Source organism: Grampus griseus (assembly GCF_964374135.1).
Source record: "Grampus griseus genome assembly, chromosome: 15".
NCBI lineage: Eukaryota > Metazoa > Chordata > Mammalia > Artiodactyla > Delphinidae > Grampus > Grampus griseus.
The window spans coordinates 22,140,061-22,161,372 of record NC_139009.1 but is presented as its reverse complement, the minus strand read 5'-3'; the positions used below and the strand labels follow the sequence as shown (position 1 = coordinate 22,161,372).

The 21,312-nt window shown below is 37.2% G+C and overlaps 2 protein-coding genes across 2 annotated transcripts in view; one reads left to right on the top strand and one right to left on the bottom strand.

Moving 5' to 3' along the window:
- TRMT61B (tRNA methyltransferase 61B) overlaps positions 1-8,685 on the top strand; it is a 42,367-nt gene extending 33,682 nt beyond the window's left edge. The window contains exon 7 of the mRNA XM_082672647.1: positions 7,642-8,685. Within this exon, the coding sequence (XP_082528773.1) occupies positions 7,642-7,913 (272 nt within the window). The 3' untranslated portion in view covers positions 7,914-8,685. The remainder of the gene's footprint in view (positions 1-7,641) is intronic.
- The window catches only part of SPDYA (speedy/RINGO cell cycle regulator family member A), a 30,960-nt gene extending 15,130 nt beyond the window's left edge, over positions 1-15,830 (bottom strand). Inside the window, exons 1-5 of the mRNA XM_082672650.1 lie at positions 15,749-15,830; positions 14,336-14,588; positions 12,251-12,309; positions 9,811-9,896; positions 5,151-5,322 (exon numbers count right to left, since the gene is read on the bottom strand). Of these exons, the coding sequence (XP_082528776.1) occupies positions 5,151-5,322; positions 9,811-9,896; positions 12,251-12,309; positions 14,336-14,588; positions 15,749-15,766 (588 nt within the window). The 5' untranslated portion in view covers positions 15,767-15,830. The remainder of the gene's footprint in view (positions 1-5,150; positions 5,323-9,810; positions 9,897-12,250; positions 12,310-14,335; positions 14,589-15,748) is intronic.
- Between the last annotated feature and the right edge of the window lie 5,482 nt (positions 15,831-21,312).

Sequence of the window (21,312 nt, the reverse complement as noted above, 5' to 3'; positions counted from 1 at the left end):
TCACAGACAACATTAGGGGTCGCAGGAGGGGCTAAGGGAAGACACAGCAGGTGGAGGACCTCAATTTGGGGGATTGTGTGTAAAATTTTGTTTGGAAAGAAGCCTTCTGCTGTTAAGAATGACAACCTTAAAATCCCCAGATTAAAGCTGATTCCCTCAGAAAATAGGGTTATTGTGCCTCCCCCAAGACAATGCATAAAGAATACTAGCAACCCTAATTTTTAAAGTGTACTTTAGGATTGGATTTATTTTATAATCTACTTCTTAAATCCTTCAAAACAGTTTTCAACCAAAGACATGTAATAAAGTTATATATCTTTTAAAAGGTAGAAGTAAATAAAGATATTAACTCTAAATATACACATTTCTATGCCAATGTAAAACTGGGTGCAGAGATACCCAAGGTGAGGAAGTAGAATATCAAATTTTTTTATTCCTTCCATATTTATCTACTATTTTTCTCAATATTTCTGTTTTTATTGCTCATGTCTGGAATGTCCTTTCCCTTTATTTGTCTTAGTATTTCTTTTCCTTTAATGCCCAACATAAGTCCCACCTTTCTAGAAACTCCAGCTTTCAGATTTTCTTGTTTTATTATTAATGCTATATTAGGACTCAGCATGTAAATGTTAGCACTCAGATGTACCTTTTTTTTTTTTTTTTTGCGGTACGCGGGCCTCTCACTGTTGTGGCCTCTCCCATTGCGGAGCACAGGCTCCGGATGCACAGGTTCAGCATCCATGGCTCACAGGCCCAGCCGCTCCACGGCATGTGGGATCTTCCCGGACCGGGGCATGAACCCGTGTCCCCTGCATCGGCAGGCGGACTCTCAACCACTGCGCCACCAGGGAAGCCCCAGATGTACCTTTTTATGCATGTAACCTATTCTGCCGAAAGCCCCCTCTGGACAGGAATAGTTTCTCATACACCGCTTTCAAATGCCTTCTCCACAATATTATGCAGTCATTAAATATTTTTTAATGATAGATGAAAATATTTAAGAATTAGAGGCCACTAACATTAGGAGCCTTCAGCAATATGATTTTTGTAGGAATCCTATATAGCAAAGTCTAGTGAAAAGAGCAGAGGGAAATATGAAGTAAAGGGCACAATATAGAAGATTTGGTACTGTTCTTTCTGCAATAAGCTAGACATCGTAGTCTCTCCACATGTTAACCCACCTAGAAAAATGCATGCACACTTACCTATTATGCTATTTAATTCCTGAGATAACATAATAGATATAAGTGCACTTTCTAAACTAACCAACATAAGAGATGGAGGCTAGATGTCAGAGAAAACAGAACACTGGGAAGCCATTAGATGTGAAGTCAAGTTCTGGCTCTGCCACTTAACTGATATATGATCTTGAGTAAATCTCAACCTCCTTGGTCCTCACAAGTATTTTTGTAAGGATAAGAAGATAATTTATATGAAAATATAAATTTGTAAAGCACAATGCAAGTGTATAGTATAATTACTGTAAGCCAGTTTGTGGCTACTATCATAACTTGAGTTTATTTTAGGATATGTGACTAAAAAATGGGTTGACAGTATGCCAGTACTGGACTCTTAATAACAAATGCATAGAAAACTAAATTTCTAACAGCATGTCTTGCTACTATAATGCAGCAAACTTCAGGGCAAGGATGATGTAATACTTCTTTATAATAAACCTCCACAACACTGAACTTAGTGTCTTACTCATAAATTAGCTGTTAAATGAATACTTAAGAGAACAGGATAAAATCTACTAGGTAATTTCTTTTTCTGTACACCAATATGATTCAAATGTACCTGGTTGGAACAATCAAAAAAAAAAAGATCTTATCTTTATCTAGCTTATCTATCTGGATAAGGGTCAGTGCTAGGTGAGCTCGGTAAAGAATTATTTTTTGGAGGGCTTCCTTGGTGGCGCAGTGGTTGAGAATCTGCCTGCTAATGCAGGGGACACGGGTTCGAGCCCTGGTCTGGGAGGATCCCACATGCCGCGGAGCAACTAGGCCTATGAGCCACAAGTACTGAGCCTGCGCGTCTGGAGCCTGTGCTCCACAAGAGAGGCCGCGATAGTGAGAGGCCCGTGCACCACAATGAAGAGTGGCCCCCGCTTGCCACAACTAGAGGAAGCCTTCGCACAGAAACGAAGACCTAACACAGCAAAAATAAATAAATTAATAAATTCCTACCCCCAACATCCAAAAAATAAAAGAATTGTTTTTTTAAATTTTATTGATTTTTGGCTGCATTGTTGCTGCACACGGGCTTTCTCTAGTTGCGGCGAGTGGGGGCTACTCTTCGTTGTGGTGCACAGGCTTCTCATTGCGGTGGCTTCTCTTTGCTGCAGAGCACGGGCTCTAGGCATGTGGGCTTCAGTAGTTGTGGCACATGGGCTTAGTTGCTCCGCGGCATGTGGGATCTTCCCAGACTAGGGCTCGAACCCATGTCCCCCACATTGGCAGGCGGATTCTTAACTGCTGCACCACCAGGGAAGCCCAAGAATTGTTTTATAGTTTTGTTTATTTAAAAAAAGTTTTTAATCAAGTATAGTTGATATACAATGTTTCAGGTGTACAGCAAAGTGATTCAGTTATATATTTTTTCAGATTCTCTTCCATTATTGGTTACTACAAGATATTGAATATAGTTCCCTGTGCTATACATTAGGTCCTTGTTGTTGTTTGTCTTCACAGATAAGAAGGTATGAAAAAGAATCAGAAGCTTTAAGTTCCATTCATTCTGTCAGTCAGCTATATTTACTGAGCGCCTACAAGTCAGGCACTGTTACTGCATTCCTCTCTCCCTTCATCCCTAGGCAACCACTTTCTGTCACTTTGGATTATATATTCTTTACAGTTGATATAAATGAAACCATACAATATGTGGTCCTTTGGGGACTGGCTTCTTTCATTTAGCATAATGTTTTCAGGGTTCATCCACTTTGTAACATGTATCAGTACTTTATTCCTTTTAATTGTCAAGTAATATATCATTGTATAGATATTTTGTCGATCCATTAATTAGCTGCTGGACATTTCGACTGTTTTCACAACTATTGACCATTATGAATAAGGCTGCTTGCTATGAACATTCATGCACAAGTTTTTGTGTGGACATAGTTTTCATTTCTGTTGAGTATAAAACTAGGAGTGGAATTGCTGGGTCACATGGTAACTCTCTTTAGCATTTTGAGGAAATGCCAGACTGTTTTCCAAAGCAACTACATGATTTTACAATCCCACCAGAAGTGTATAAGGATTCCAATTTCTCCACATCCTTACCAATACTTGTTATTGTCTGTCTTTTTTAAAAAAAAATTATAGTCATCCTAGTGGGTATAAAGTGAAATCTCCTTGTGTTTTTGAGTTTGCCATTTTTCTGATGGCTAATGATGTTGAGCATCTTTTCATGTGCTTTTATGCCCATCTGAATATCTTTTTTGAAGAAATACATATTCAGATCCTTTGCCCTTTAAAAAATTGGGTTGTCTCTTTAATACTGAGTTGTAAGAGCTGTTTATATATTTTAGATATAAGTGCCTTATAAAACAGATGATTTGCAAAATTTTTCTTCCAGTTTGTGGGTTGTCTCTTCACTTTCTTAATGGTGTCCTTTGAAGAACAAAAGTTTAAAATTTTGATGATGTCCATTTTATCTATATTTCCTATTCTTGCTTGTGCTTCTGGTATTATATCTAAGAAACCTAATCCAAGGTCATGAAGATGTAACCCCTATGTTTTAAGATTTTTATAGTTTTTAGCTCTGAAGTCTCCCCTCAGGTCTGACACTAATCCATTAATTGGTTCCTTTGGCCTGTAGTCATTAAACTAGATATGACTTCATTTTTTTTTTTTTTTTTTTTTTGGCTGCGTTGGGTCTTCGTTGCTGCACGCGGGCTTTCTCTAGTTGCAGCGAGTGGGGACTACTCTTCTTTGCGGTGCGCGGGCTTCTCATTGCGGTGGCTTCTCTTGTTGCGGAGCACGGGCTCTAGGTGCGCAGGCTTCAATAGTTGCAGCATGCAGGCTCGGTAGTTGTGGCTACATGGGCCCTAGAGCACGCAGACTTCAGTAGTTGTAGCGTGTGGGCTCGGTAGTTGTGGTTCGTGGGCTCTAGAGCAGAGGTCCCCAACCTTTTTGGCACCAGGCACTGGTTTCATGGAAGACGATTTTTCCACTGGTGGGGGTGGATGGTTCAGGTGGTAATGCGAGCAATGGGGAGCGGCAGACAAAGCTTCGCTCACTCCCCCACTGCTCACTTACTGCTGTGTTGCTCAGTTCCTAACATGCTGTGGACCAGTACCAGGGGTTGGCGACCCCTGCTCTAGAGCACAGGCTCAGTAGTTGTGGTGCATGGGCTTAGTTGCTCCACAGCATGTGGGTTCTTCCCGGACCAGGTATTGAACCTGTGTCCCCTGCATTGGCAGGCGGATTCTTAACCACTGCGCCACCAGGGAAGTCCCATATGACTTCATTTAATTACAGCATTATCTAGCCCACATTTACCAAACTTCTTTGAACTAGTACTGGCTTATAGTGATCATTGCCTTCCATTTAATTTTCTACTCCAAATTTTTTTAGTTTGAAACATTAACTTCCTTTACTGAAAACCAGAACATTAGATAAAATAATCTTTTAACTTTTAGTGTCTTTCTGCTTTATATTAATAGAATCTGGCATCAAGGAAACTTTATGTATGCTTTATGAAAAGAGGTATAGTTTTTAAACTTATTTTATACCATGTAGTTCACATTTAACCTTGGGAACTTGAAATTTTGATACTTCAACAGAAATTATTTAATGGAAATTATTATTCAGCTCCAATGTTATTACCATGATGTATTTTGGAATGTGCATGCTATTCTTTCCCAATATACTGGTGATCTTTTTAGAGAAACACTCTAAAATAAAAATACTTTCTACAGAACTAGGCTGCTCTGAAAAACAGAAATGACAATTTTTAATTATTGTGGTATAAAATTAAAACATCAACATTGTAATATAAAAGTTGTACTCATGTTAATCATCAAGGTTAATGGTTTACACTTCATATACAAAAAAAAATGAAACATTAGAAGCACATTAAAAAACATAAAAGGAAAACTACATAAAGAGAAGACAGAGATTATATATATAAAACGCATGTAAAAATCTTACCTCCTCACAGCATCGCCGGCTTACAATAGCCCTATAGTCAATTCTATCCCAGAGTTTGTCCCTTAACTTTAAGAAATCAGGGAATAATTTTCTCCAGTTTTTCCCTAAAGCCCATGGAAAAATTTCATATTTGGATTCTTCTTCATCTTCTTCAACTGTATTGGCCAGATACCTAGCAAAGAAGACCAACAACTCAAAAAAGAAATGGGTAAAGGACAGGAACAGACAGTTCACACACACACACACACACCCCAACTTGTTTATAAACACATAAAAGATGTTCAACCTTATGCATGATTAAAGAAAGGTAGGTCAAAAATAGAGATACAGTGAATTTTACCTTGTTGAGTTCTGGATACTTTTATATTCCTATCAATCTTGAGCTTTGCTCTGGGATGCAGTTATATGGAAACGGTCTGATCCTTTCAAGTCTTGCTTTCATGATTTGTTAGGTGGATCTGGAGCAATGTTCAGTCTAGGGCTAATTTCTCCCCACTAAGGCAAGACGTTCCTGAGTACTGTACTCAGTACTGAATTACTCAGTGTGAATTATAAGTTTTTTCAGTCTGGCTGGTGGGAACAGGCACTATTTCCAGCCCTGGGTGAATGTTAGTCACTGTGTTCCCTCTATTCTTACGGTCTTTCCCTACACTCAAATACCTGAGGGGGGAATCAGGCATGCATAAAAGCAGGAAAACCGGACAGATAAGAAGAATCATCAGTCAATCAAAACTGACCCACATGATAGAAGTAACAGACAAGGATACTAAAACAGTTATAATTATTCCAGATGTTCAAAAAGATTAGACACATTGAAAGTATACCTCTAGAGATGAAAACTATGTGTACAATGAAAACTACATTGAGTGGGGTTAACAGCAGATTAAATTTTGCAGAGGAAAAGAATTGTGCATTGAAGACATAGCAATATAAACTATCTAAAATGAAACACAGAAAAAAGGAAACAAAAATAATGAACAGAGCATCAATAAGCTGCGAGACAACTTTAAGCAGCCTAATAAAGGTGAAATTGCAATCCCTAAAGGGTGGTGGCTGGACAGAAAAAACATTTGAAGAAATAATGACTGAAAATTTTCAAAATTTGATGAAAACTATAAACCCACAAAGAATCTCAGTGAACTCCAAAGCACAAAACATGAAGAAAATTATACTAAGGCATATCATAATTAATTACTTAGGACCAGTAATAAAGAGAAAATCTTAAAAGCAGTCAGAGAAAAAAAATAAGACATGTTAGATAACACAGGAACAGAGATAAGGATGGAGCAGATTTCCCACTGGAAACAATGCAAGCTCCATAGATGACCTTCTAAGAAAAACAGGCGACTCACAATAAAAAAAAATTACAAAACATACAAGGGAACAAGGCACCATGAACAGAAACAGTCCCTGAAGTGTGAAGATACTGGAATTAAGAGACAAACACCCAAGAAAAGGGGGTCTTAAAAGCAATCAGAAAGGAAGGCAAATGATCCCAAGTGGAAGGTTTGAGATGCAAGAAGGAATAGTAATCAAAGATATATAGATATATGGGCAAATCTAAACAAATGTTGAATTTATAAAACAACAATAATAATGTCTAACATTTTGGAGGGCATCAGGTAGAACTAATAGAATTGCAAAACAAGAGAATAGAAGTTGGGAAGTGTGATTAGAGTTAAAATGCTTAAGGGTCTTGTAATTAAAAATAACTAGGGCAATTGCTAAAAGAATAGATATAGAATGTAAGATTTCCAAACATGTAGAGGAAAAAAAGGTGTCAAAAGTAAAAATATTAAAATCTCAATCAAAAATAAGATTAAAATGGAGGGGAAAGAAGAAAGAAAAAAATGGGACATACACAAAATACACAAGATGGTAGGAAAAAATGCAAATATATAAGAAACAATAGAATATTATTCTGCAGTGAAAATGAAATGAACTATAGCTACATGTATCAATAGAAATGAATCTCAAAATAATATTATAAAGCAAAAGAAGAAAGTTACAGAAGAATGATAATGGTAATTATGGTGTATAATTATTTTATTATATAGCCCCCAAATAGGAATAACCAAATAATATATTATTTAGAGGTATATACATAGAATAAAGAAAAGTAAGAAAATGATTACTTGTGGAAGGGAGGGGGCTCTAATTGGGAAACTGTGTGCTGTGAGTTTCTAAGATTTTGGCAATGTTCTATTCTTGAGTCATGGGTACATGAGTATTTGTTTTGCTTCTATTCTTTTACACACACATACGTATACATTCCATATACTCTTTTGTAAATATTTCACATTAAAAAAATTTTAAAGGCACAGAAGTGTATAGTACATCTCTATTCATGTAATATACACACTGGTTCATATATAGAAAATTATTCTAGACACATACATATGAAACTGTTAACTGTCCTTGAGGAGGGAGGTCAAGGTCTTGAGATATGAGGAAGACTTACTTTTTTTTTTTTTTTTTTTTTTTGCGGTAGGCAGACCTTTCACTGTTGTGGCCTCTCCCGTTGCGGAGCACAGGCTCCGGACGCGCAGGCTCAGCGGCCATGGCTCACGGGCCCAGCCACTCCGCAGCATGTGGGATCCTCCCGGACTGGGGCACGAACCCGCGCCCCCTGCATCGGCAGGCGGACTTTCAACCACCGCGCCACCAGGGAAGCCCCCAAGACTTACTTTTAATTGTATACCCTCCTATATATATTTTTTAACCATGTGCATATTCATATTTAGTTACATTAATATAAAATGAGTACGTACATATTTTTATCCTCCCTTAAAATAACTATTTTAATATTACCTTATATTACATTATATATATATATATTACCTTATTATAAAGCACCTCATTGTTAAACCCATTCAGTTATATGAGTCAAATCATGTCCTTTGTGAAATTACATAAAGTAATTTCTCACTTAAGTATCCCTGAGAGTTCTTAGTAAACTGTAGATAGAGCTGGAGGTTGGCCCCTTTCATGCTTGCAGATTAATGAAAAATCTATAATGGACTATGGTACTCCAGTATCAGGACCACATTATTATTCTATTCTATATTAACAATTTTTCAGCCTCCAGGTAATGAAATATCTGTCTCTTACACATGTAAGTTGTCTTCTAATTTGAAATAGATTTTTCTTGGAGCAGAGTCCATTTCTTTTGCATAGGGTTAATTATGTTTATTCAAATAAAGAATTAAGAACCTCCTATGTCAGCCACTGAAGTATGCAAAAAAAGTAAGATACACATTCCTTGCCCTTAAGGAGTCTACAGTCAAGTAGAAAAGGCAATCAAGTATGAAATAAATACATAACTGAAAGAGGATATAGGAAAATGATAATAGAAATTCAGAGTGTTATAAGAATATATAGAAAGGAAAAGGAGTTGAGTTAGAACTGTGGCTGAGAAAATATTTAATGAGAACTATTGAGTGAGGTTATATCAAAAGAATGATTAGATATAAAAATGTAAATTATAATTCATGTTACTTTTCATATGGAGCTTATAATACAACATGCAACGCAACCTGACATGCTACTACACAGTGTAAGCTAACACAGTGCTTTGCTGGTAATAACATTACAAAACTTGTCAAATCCAATTTGGGGCATCTGGTAAGATTTAAATAAAGTTTCTTTTGGTTTGTTTTCAATTTTCACGTGAGAAAAAAAACTATAAAATAGATATTGCATCAACATACAGATATAATACTAAGAGACACGTAAACAGCAGCTTAGTGTTAAATGGCTGAATTTGGCCATTGGCAAGTCACACCTGAATTTGCTGATTAACTTTTGTGACCTTGGAAAGTACTTAATCTTCCTCAGTTTCAATTTCCCCATCTGTAAAATGGAGATAATTAAAAAAATGTATCTTATAGGGAAGATTAGATGAGTTTATAGAAAACATTTTTGTGGTACCTTGCACATATCAATATTAGCTAATACTATTATATTCCCCCCATTTAGCAATCATCAACTCAAATTTTATATTGAGTTCATATTTTCCTATGCATGGGGAAATGTGTCTGCTGAAAACATGCAGAGATAATTTCTTCTAGTCCTATTTCTTGAATCACTCTTTGATTCTGAATTAAACAGACTTTAAATAAATTCTTCAGTGCTAACGGTTGTTGTGGTATTCAATTTAAATATTTTTATATGTAGTTCCCTAGTTAGGTACTTAAAATTATATTCATATATTCCAAACTGCAGCATTATATCCAGGTACTAGGTAGAAAAGGTTTTGATATTGAGATGTCTAGAGCATTTTCCACAAGCTGTTCAGTGTAAAAGGGCAATAATGATAATTTTTACTATACATTACATTTCAAAGAGAATATTCTGGCTTTTAAAAAAATCTCTAAGTCCAAAAGAGGAAAATTTGGGATAATTTATGTGGAACACTATATAAATTATGGAAATGTGAAAGGTACAATACAAACTCAAGTGGAATACTGAATAATAAATGTTAGGCGTATGGCAGGATAAGACCAGTGAAAAGAACATAAGAATATCCTATTAAAGTAAAAAAACATATAGCTTTTAAACAGGAAGGCCTATTCAAAGATATACATCAGGTTTTTAAATAAGGTATTGTATATATTATAAATAACTAGCACAAAAATCACTTAGTAGAAAGCATACTTACAGAGCAATAAAGAAATTTATCCTGGTATGCTCATTTATAGTAAATTTAGCTCTCTTGAAATAAACAAAGGTCATAGCCAAAAGATACTATAGGGAAAAAAGTTAAAAGTTAATATTAATGTTTTGCTTTCATAGTAAAACTGCTTTAAAATAGTTATGTTTATAAGCTAAAATAAAGCATTATTTATCCTTATTATAGAATTAGCTATTTATTTGAGTCCTTATTTTTTGGCTTTCTTTAATCCATATGAACAGTGAGAAATAGTTCTGGGTCATTTATGATTAAATTATAATTTTATAATCATAATTTTAACCTCTAAATTTTATTATTGCCATCTATTCAGACCTATAGAGAAGCTGAAATAATAATCAAGTGAATAACCACACATCCTTCACCTAGATTCACCAATTGTTTTTCTGTTGCCACACTGGCTTGATGTATGTGTATATGCAAAAATTTTTCCCCTCAACCCTTTGAGTTAGTTGCAGACATCCATACTCACTTTTGAAAATAATTTTTGAAAAATAACTTCTAACCAGAGATTAGAACAACATGGCTCTATTTTCACTGGAATAAAAGTGTTTTAAATGTACTAATAGGAAGACATATGTCTAGCCTGCTATTAGGACCCATGCCAGGTTCTGCCTGTTCTGCAAGTTAAAAACAAGTTATGATACTGATATATTGATAATAGACTCCCTTTCATAAAATGCCTAATTCATGCTACCTTCACAGGTTTGGCCACAAAGGTGATTCCAAATTTTCAAGGTAACTTTCAGTAGAGGATTCTTGATATATTGAGTGTTAAGGTACAGTACTCCTGGCTACTTTAAAGGCACTGCCCCCTGCTGTCCAACAACTTTAATTACTGTAAGGTGCTTAAATTTGTAAAATTTAAAACTTTAGAACTCCACATGAACTGGATATTTTACATTAAGGCATTACTGTCAATTTTTAAAAGCATCAGTGACACTGATTATGTTTAAAAAGATCTCACCTTTTAGAAGTACATCTTTAAATATTTATGGATAAAATGTTAGGATGTCTGGGATTTGCTTCAAAATAATCCACGTTTGGGGAGAGAGATTAGAAGAAATAAGAATGGCCATGAGTTGATCATTGTTTTAGCTGGATGACAGGCACATGGAGGGTCTTTGTTCTATTCTCTCTACTATAAGTTGTATGTTTGAAATTTTCTAAAAATTTTCAAAATTAAAAAAATTAATTTTCAAAATTAAAAAAAAAAATTAATTTTCAAAATTAAAAAAAAAAATCATGAGCTAGTCTTCTGTTCATTCCCTTTTCTGTTGGTTGGCACATTATTTATTTATTTATTTATTTTTGGTTGCTTTGGGTCTTCGTTGCTGCATGCCGGCTTTCTCTAGTTGCAGCGTGGGGGGCTACTCCTCGTTGTGGTGCGCGGGCCTCTCACTGTGGTGGCCCCTCCCGTTGCAGAGCACGGGCTCCAGGCATGCAGGCCTCAGCAGTTGCAGCATGCAGGCTCAGTAGTTGTGTCTCGCGGGCTCCAGAGCGCAGGCCCAGCAGTTGTGGCACATGGGCGCAGATGCTCCACAGCATGTGGGATCTTCCCGGACCAGGGATCAAACCCATGTCTCCTGCATTGGCAGGCGATTCTTAACCACTGTGGCACCAGGGAAGTCCCATAGCATGTTATTTTAAATGTAATACGAAGTCATGCTGAATTTTCTGATATGACTAACTGGTCTAAGATGACATTTATAAAGCTGAAATTCTAACTGATGAGCTAAACCTAAATAGTATAGAAACATCACAATCCCTAGTATATAAGTCAGCATCATGATGTTCTTTTATGAAACACTGATTCCTAAATAAAGAACATGATAAACTAATTTTACTCTACAAGATTATTGGGATTTGTTTTATCTAAATTATCTACAAAATATTAAAATGTGTAACAGACTGCCTTAGTGGAATGAATCTCAGATATTATTACCTGATAAAAAGTAATAATTCTGATCAAAACATATTAAGCCTAATATAGCCAATATTTTATAACTATAAATGCAGTATAACCTTTAAAAATTTTGAATCATTATAGTGTACACCTATAACTGATATACATCAACTAAATTTCAATTAAAAAAAAAAACCAAAACAGAACAAAAAAACCCCCAACCACCCAAACAAAGAACATATTAAGTCTATATTGATTCTTGTTTTAAATCAAACAGATATGGGTTTAAGGTCATTTAATCAATAATATTTCACAATGCCTCAAGTATAGATAGAATGAATCTATGTTGTATGCTAATGGATTCCACTTTGAAGGAGCAATGTAGGCTAGTTCTTTTCCTAACCTTAATTAATAAGATAGAAAATCCTAATAAGGTTCATTAAAGTCCTGATAGCCTAGTAACATAATAATGCTGGTTAATGATTATACTGTTAACAAATTTACCTTGTCTGCAATTTTACAGCAGCAGTCCATCCACAAGAAATCTTGAATTAAGTCGTCATCTACAACAAAAGATAGCTATGACTTGTCTTTTGAAAACAGGTGGTTTCCTTTTGAAGAATTAACTTTTACATAAGACGATGACAAATGATGCTTAGAAATCAAACAAAAATGGCAGGACCAGGGTTGTCCAAGGTGTAGTTTTCAGTTCTTTAGCGTGTTTGCCATTGCAAGCGCTGTACAAAAAGCTACTGCTTTATTCTTTGGCTTCCCATCTGATTTGCCTTAATATATAGCCCAGACTGCAGGAAGAATGATAGAACTGTTTGATTTATTGAATATTTCTATAGCTCTTTTAGAAATATGTCTTGGGTAGCTCTAGATGAGCCTTTGTTGTTTTCCAAAATCAATCTTTAACAGGTGGAAATGGAATCTGATAAAAGATAAGTCTTTAAGACATAATGACTCAATGAATACTCTGTTTTCTAAATATGTTTTACTTTTTTTTTTTTTTAACTACTTTCTCCTTTTAGGTACGGGGTATTTTTAGTTTTGAGTTTTCTCTTCTCCTACTTATCTCTGTCCAATTATCTATTATCCAAATACACATGAAAATATCTATGTAAAGGAGATTCATAATTCATTAGTTATTTATAACTAACATTTAATTTTGGAAAAAACTGAGTATGACAAAAAGATCAACAAACATACTGTTAAAAAATGAATAACATCCAAAAAATAGGTCAGAAACACTCATTTCAATTTTAAAAGGCTAAAATATATAATCCCAAAATATATGGGTAGCTGTCAGAATATAATTTGAGAAAGATCTACTTTTTTCCATTTCCCCCTGCATTTTAAGTTAAATAAGCATAACTTCTTGTTATATCCTAGAAATATCATCAATGTAGTCAAATAAATGGAAAGTTCCAAGTATAAGTACTGCTTTTTTAAGAATAATTAATTTCTGCCTTGTTAATTCCATTTCTATTTCTTAAATTACCTAAAATGGTAAAGCCATGTATTTTCTCCTATTTCTCACATTCAGTTACAAATAATAATAAAGTTTGTGGGTAATAACTTCACTCTACTCTTAATAAAGAGAGAGGGAAACTTTTATTAACAGCATTCTAGATCCTGACAAGGAACATCTTTATAGTTCAACATTTTCTACCTGTATTATTTACATTTTGTCTTCTATTATCTTATTTTGCTTTTCTTTAAATCTTAACCAGCTTGCCCTCCTTTTTTTTTTAAAGATTTCTGTCCTCTCAGCAGGGCAAACACTCTTGTCCCCAACTCTCTCCTCCTTTATGCATATGCTTTCCTCTATAAGCAAGGAAGGCTGTTACCTGGATCTACCAGACAGTGATAGCTACTTGATTTGATTCAGTCCCGCAGATACTTACCAGAATCCATCTATCCAACCCTTTATTCCGTCTACCTTACTGCCTTACCTCAAAAAACAAAAACCAATCCTCTTTCTTGGCCAGTAGAAGTACTATAAAGAAGTTTCTTTTTGGCTATGTTTAAGAGGCTTATTAGCAAAGTAGCACTGTTTCATGATCTGAACAAATTCAAACTCAATTTCATTACATGAGCATGATGATAAAGCATAGTTAATTTTTAATAATATTCCCCAGATATAATACTGAAACTGCTCTAGGTTGACTAACCTTGCCAGTTTGCTCAGTTTCAGCACTGAAAGTCCTGGGAAACCCCTCAGGCCCAGTGACACTGGGTCAGTTGGCTCACCTGAGACTTTATGTAGTATTTATACTTTAGGTCAAACAAAACTCATGCTATGACCTTGAACTGCCCAGAATTTACATTTGACACTTGAATTTAAGTAGTCTAAAAGCTAGATGATGAATTTCTACTCTAAAAGTAATCAAAACAAACAAAAATCCAGCATTGAGGGGGAGAAAAAAAAAGGACTAAGGAAAACAAAAGGCAAATTTGGTTGGAGATAGAAAATCTGACATAGAAAATAACAGTATCCTCTTTATTATAAAAATGATAAAATAGATCTTATATTCTTATTTTTAAGTACTCTATAATTACCCCATTACAATATTTTAAACCTACCAAATAATTTAAAGAAAGCAGTCATTTCCTGACGCTGTATAACTAGACAGGGTCCTTTGGGGCGTTTAGACTTGTCGCTATTATGTGCATTTTTTTCAGATGCTGGCCAACTATCTTTAAAAATAGGACGCTTCAGGTTAATGGGTTTTTTAGGCTGATGTGATCTATTTGACTCTGATTTTACATGTACAGTGACAGTAGGTGGTGTCTCACAACATAGCTGATTATGCCTCATTTTGGTTTCCCACAATTCCTGTAAAAATAAAACACACAGTTATTTATCACACTCTTGTTCACTTCTATATAAAAACAACAGATTGGATGACACTATCAGATGCAGTCATAGGAAATGTTACTGAACTTGCTACTAAAATGTTAGTTATGACAATGACTCACATGAGAAACTGCTTTTAGAATTTAGTACCAAGAAAAGCTATGCTTCCTTTGGGTAACTGATATGCCTTCTCTTCCCAAATAATAAGATCCTGCATACTATTTTGCTTTGACTACTAAGGAACTCAAAACCAAATTTTAAATTATAGAAACTATGCTGAGTTTATAATCTATTTGTGGTATTCCTTTTTCCTGATAATTTTTATTCTGCTTGTATTGACAATTTTATATTATTATGTCAAAGTTTTTATACAATAAGGCAAACTACTTCCAGAACTAAATTATTATCAACATCAATTATTATATTAAAAAGCAATCTCACACACAAAAAAGCATATTTTCTAACTGGTTAATTCCTTGATATGTTATAAAACTCACTGATTCAACAAGCATTGATTGTTATTTATTGAAAAGTTAAATACAATTCTAGCAAAGAAATGCATGGTATAAAGTGCATTGAGGGATTCTCATAAATTGGTCACTTTAATATCTTCTTTTTTTACCATCTTTATTGGAGTATAATTGCCTTACAGTGGTGTGTTAGTTTCTGCTTTATAACAAAGTGAATCAGCTATACATATACATATATCCCCATATCTCCTCCCTCTTGCGTCTCCCTCCCACCTTCCCTATCCCACCCCTCTAGGTGGTCAAAAGCACCCAGCTGATCTCCCTGTGCTATGTGGCTGCTTCCCACTAGCTATCTATTTTACATTTGGTAGGGTCACTTTAATTTCTAAAGTTGTGAGTGTATGACTATGCTATTTGAGTGGCCAATTACCAGTGTGAATGAATGTAAACTGTTATAGACTAATAAAAATTGAAACAAAGTTAATCCATCAATATGTAACAATATGCATAATCATTACCATGTTTGGTGGTAATTAGTTCACGTGATTACTAGTTAGCATTACTTTTACGGTCAAAGTACTTATAGGGTAATAGGAAATGTAGTTATGAATAGCCAAAGCAGGAAACTACTCTAAGACCCTAATGAGAACCTCTGAATCCATAACTCACAGTGACCCAGGCAGCCATGCCTCCCTTGATGTTCAAGGAGTCAGGTACAGATTCTCCTTCCTGACCCTCAGCAACTTCCCTGCTGAAGGAAGGAATGGAAAATAAGATTGGATATAGTGGGGCTAGATCAGCACTGTCCAATATAATGTGAGTCACTTTATATTTCTAAAGCCACATTTAAAAAGTACAAATAAGCAAGTGAATTTAATTTTAGGAATGTATTTTATGTAACCTAGTATATCCAAAATATCATTTTAACATGTAATCAATATAAAAACTAATGAGATACTTTACATTCTTTTTTTCATACTAAGTCTTTGAAATCTGGTGTTTACACTTACAGTGTATCTCAATTTTGGATGCTAAATTTCTAACAGTTAAAGTGAAATGTAGTCTTACCAAAACAATGATGTGGTACATAAGGGAAAAATATTTTACACTCCTTCAGTATTTAATTTTAAATTAAATAAAAGTAAAAATTCAATTCTTCAGTTGCAGTAAAAATTCTTCAGTTGCACCAGCCACATTTCAACTGCTCAACAACCACATATTAGACAGTACAGGGCTAGATTATGAAGAACTAGGCAGAGTAAATTATATTAAATTAATTCTATAATCGCTTCTCCTCCCCCTATTTTGCTTCCCTCCTCTCCTCTCATCTTTCTTCCTAGATCCTAAGGTCCAAGCAAATCGAAGGCAATTATGGAGTTGAGGGTGGGGGAGTGCTACAAACTCCATAGAAAAAGGAATGGGTGATTAATTGTGCCTTGAGACTTGTGTTAAGAACGTTTTGCTACTTCCTGCCCGCCTCATCTGGGAGACAGCTGGAGGTCTCATCTGCATCTTTTTTTTTTTTCCCCCTCAAAGAAAGAGCAACCTTACAAATCTAGATGGAAAAAACTAAATAGTCAGGATTCTCACATTGGGGTGTGGGGGCAGGCTTGGGGGAGTGCGGGACAGATGTGCCAGAATATAGAATGGTTGTGGCATATCTCCCAGGATGTCAGTTTTACTTAACGTTACTTAATATTAAGTAACTTAAAAGCGTTGCTTTGTTAAAACAACCTTGGATATATCATGAAATAGAATGCAAATGTTCTATCAATCGAAAAAATAAATATGTTTTACACTATTCTGCTTCATATAAAATTTGAGAAAACAGAAAGAGGAGGAAATTCCTCAAATAGAGATTCACTGAGATTAATAACCAAACACTGGCAGGAGGGTTATGGAGAAGGACCTTAAGGAGAGAAGCTATCAATGCAACATTTTGGTCAAATTCCAACTTGAGGTAACTTCTATTTTTGCTCTTCATTTAGACATACTAAAAGAATGACAACAGTCAAATTATTAGTAGTATTTTTTAAGTTTGGCCGGCCGCACGGCTTGCCGATCCTATTTCCCCCACCAGGGATCCAACACGGGCCCTGGCAGTGAAAGCAACGATTCCTAACCACTGGACCGCAGGAGAATTCCCAAGAATTTTTTTTTTTTTTTTTTTTTTTAAGACAGAGGATTTTTCAGCACGACAGAAGGCAGAGGGACAGAGCCACCTGAGAATATACGTTAAAATACTGGAGAATAGACCTGGATTAAGACCTGATTCTCACTAGCGATTGGGTCTTAGTCTATTTAACTTCTGGGAGCCTCCATTTTCTCACTTGTGATACTGAGATAATAAAAGCAGCTATTTTTTTTAGAACCTGGTACATAGTAAGTATTCAATTAAAGTTACTTACTAGGCATTGTTAATAATACATATTTTGTAGGCTTAGTGAGGAAAGGAACTATATGGATAATGCACAGTGCTGAATGCTTAGCAAAATCTCAATACATGGCAGCACTATTATTGTATCTTTTTTACAGGAAGGGTGTCTTCGAAAGAAAGAAGAGTCCCAATGTGACAGAAAACCAAACTTCACCTCAACTAGTACATGTAATTTAAATGTTAAAATTTTATTGGTAACAGAGACCATAGGTATTTTTTTAATGTGCTCATGATAAAGAATAAAATTTGTAGAGACAGGATCTCAATTTTAACATAGCATGGGTTTATCAGTCTTTAAATGTTAAATTACTTCTAAAGTTTATTTATTTTTTAATAGAAGCTAGTTGGCCTCCAGTCGTACTGGAAATGTAAGAAAGGGACATTAGTAAATTTGGATAAATGGGCCAAGGGAAAAGGCAGGTGGGCGGGCGTGCTGCGGGAAGGCACGAGCTCTTTCCTAAGGGCCTTCCTTCCCGAGGAGGGGAGCGCCCGCTGAGGAGAGGGCACGGCTAGCACTTGGGGACGCATCTCCCCCCAACCCCTTTGTCCCCTCCCCTCCCCCGCCCACTAGTGAGCACGACCAGCTGAGCCAAACAGCACTGTGCCGGCGAAGCCCGACAAACCCGGCCGAGGGGGGCGCCCCGCCTCCCTCTTTCTACTTCGCCGCCGTCCCCGGCCCCGCGGCCCTGCGTCGGCAGGCGCCGTACGACCGCGACGCCCCTCCTCCCCGCCGGCACCTGAGGCGGGGAACTCACGGGCGGAAGGGGCCAAGACGCCGCCGCTACCTCACACACTGAGGGTGGCGTCGTTGGGGGAGAGAGGGGACGGAGGAACCAGGCACAACGAAAACTGGAGAGTTGCCGGCGAGGCCCGAAGCCAGGGCGCGAGCGGAGAGTACCTGCGGAAAACCGAGGCTAGTGAGCGGGGGCCGGGCCGGCGGGCAGCCTTCCCCAGACGCCCCAGGCCTCAGACGGTTGCTCTCAGGTTACTCCACCGCGGCACGGCGGGCTCGGAGACCTCCCGCCAACCCGGAGCGAGGCCGGCGCGGGCCAATCAGCGCGCAAAGCCTGTCTCCGGGGGCGGGGCCAGCCCAAGGCACGCGCGCCTCCCCTCCCACCTCGCGCTGCACTCGCAGCCTCAGCCGCCTGCCCACCTTGTCACGTTACCCGGCCTTGCTTTCCCTCCCGGCAAGGTCCTGGTAAAACGCCTCGACACTCCCAGACCAATTCTTGCCTTCTAATGTAACGCCTTACCCTTGGACACTTACCAAAGTCAGGCTTGGATTAGAGCCATTTATCTTCCCTGCTGCGAGATGGAGAGGCCCTGCCGGGCTGGGACGTCGGGTCTTAACTTACCCCTCCTCCACCGCACCGGGCACACACACTGGCAGGAACGCGGTAAACGGAGACGTCAACAGCAGGAGGACGAAGAATCAGAGGTGAGCTTCGCAGCAGCAATTGTAAATTACTGCTACGTTAAAATAACCGTAGAAACAGAGGAAGAGACAACCTAAACCAAAAAAGAAAGGTGTGAGCACCGTGGCTCTTTGTGAGAAGGGGTAATGTTATTCTATCCTGTTAAATCTATTGTTCCAAACTAATTTCTTCTACAGGAACCTTTTCTTTTTGACCTGGTGCCTGGGATGTAAGGTGCTTAATAAATGTTTGTTCAATGAATAAGTAAAAGGATTCTTCATAGCTTTTAAATTTTGTACGTGACATCTTTTACTCTTCGCTTCCCTTCTATCTAATGTATAACCTGCTTTTTTCCCCCTGTTAACGTATCATGGCCTTTTTTCATGTTGCTACAGTCTTTCTGAGTATTCTTAACGACTGCATAATAGTCCAGAGTGGATGGACCAAATGTAAATCATTTTGATATTTGCATTGCTTCTAGATTTTTCAGTTACCACAACTATCACACTTAAAAAGCAATTTGGCCTTGCGTATTTGTGGCACTTCCTAGCAATTAGTTCCTCAGTCAGCAACTCTGAAGAATGAATATTTAGTTCCCTTCTTTCTCGGGCTCTCACACGGCTAGATGATGGCAAAAAATCACCTACATGAAAGAGGACACAATCTGCAAACTCATTTTTCCTTATAAGCATTTTGGATATTTTCCCCATGGCCCTTAAATGGGGGAATGAACCAAGAAGCATAAACTGGTTGTGAAAACCTTAAATACTGATTCTCCTAGGAAAACACTGCTTTGAGCCTCATTCTCTCTTTCCCTGGTGGTTCTCTTTTCCACAAGGTATCAGGGTTTATTGTGATTACTAATTTCCAGCCTTGAGTACACAGAATGTTTACTGAACAATGAATGACTACTACAGGCATACTGCTTTGTTTTATTGTGCTTTGCAGATACTACATTTTTTACGAATTGAAGGTTTATGGCAATCCTGCGTAGAGCAAGTCTATTAGCGCCACTTTTCCAGCAGCATTTTCTCACTTCATGTCTGTCACATTTGGCTAATTCTTGCAACATTACACACATTTTCATTATTATTATATTTGTTATGGTGATCCATGATCAGTGATCTTTGATGTTACTATTGTCATTATTTTGGGGTACCACAAACGGAGGCCATAAAAGCAAACTTAATGCATCTATAAATGTGTGTTTTGATTGCTCCATTAACTGGCCATTCTCTTGTCTCACTCCCTTTCCTCAGGCCTATTCCCTGAGACACAATGAAATTGAAATCAGGCCAATTAGTAACCTTACAGTGGCTCCTAAGGGTTCAAGTGAAAGGAAGAGTTGCATGTCTCTCACTTTAAATCAAAAGTTAGGCCTCGGGCTTCCCTGATAGCGCAGTGGTTGAGAGTCCGCCTGCCGATGCAGGGGACACAGGTTCGTGCCCCGGTCCGGGAAGATCCCACATGCTGCAGAGCGGCTGGGTCCGTGAGCCATGGCCGCTGGGCCTGCGCGTCCGGAGCCTGTGCTCCGCAATGGGAGAGACCACAACAGTGAGAGGTCCGCGTACCGCAAAAAAAAAAAAAAAAAAAAAAAAAAAGCTAGGCCTCTTTTCCATAAATGGGATTGCATATAAATTTATAAAAAATGAAATATTTGATATGTACAAAAGAATATTAGTAACATATATGCAAGCTTAGCATAAAACAAAACCTCAAGAAGCCACTGCCCACCCAAAAAGCATGAACCTAAGATCCAAGGAATAGAACATTAAACAATACTGTTGAGATTCTGTATGCTCCTCCTCCTCTCCTTACTTCCCAGCAGAGGTGACTTTTGCTTTTCCCATCCCCCCCTCCCCAATTTACAGGATCTTAGTTCCCCCACCAGGGATTGAAAGTGCTGAGTCCTAGTCACTGGACCGCCAGGGAATTAATTCCCCCATTCCATTTTCTTTTTAGATTTACCGTATTCTTAAACACAAATCTTGTTTGAAAATTTAATACTCTTTGTATTCTTCATAGTTTCAAGATTTAGACACACTAATGAATGACAGTAAATCATTTTCATTCCTGTGTAGGATTATTCTGTAAATATACCATAATGAATCAATGCTTCTGTCAAGTCACTTGTGTTATTTTTTGCTATGAACGCTCTGAGTATTCCCATGCACAGACCTGGTTATCAGCTGCTATGCCTCTGTAAAGCCAAATTAGTTATTTATAGCTTGCACAGGCTCTGATGAGTTGGTGTCTGGTCAGTGCCCGTGTATTAAAGTCAAATATTTTGAATACTACAATACTTCTGTTTATATATGTATGCCCCATGGTGCACTCGTGGTTTTTCCATAAATGCTTTAAAGTGAAACTGATGGGTTTTA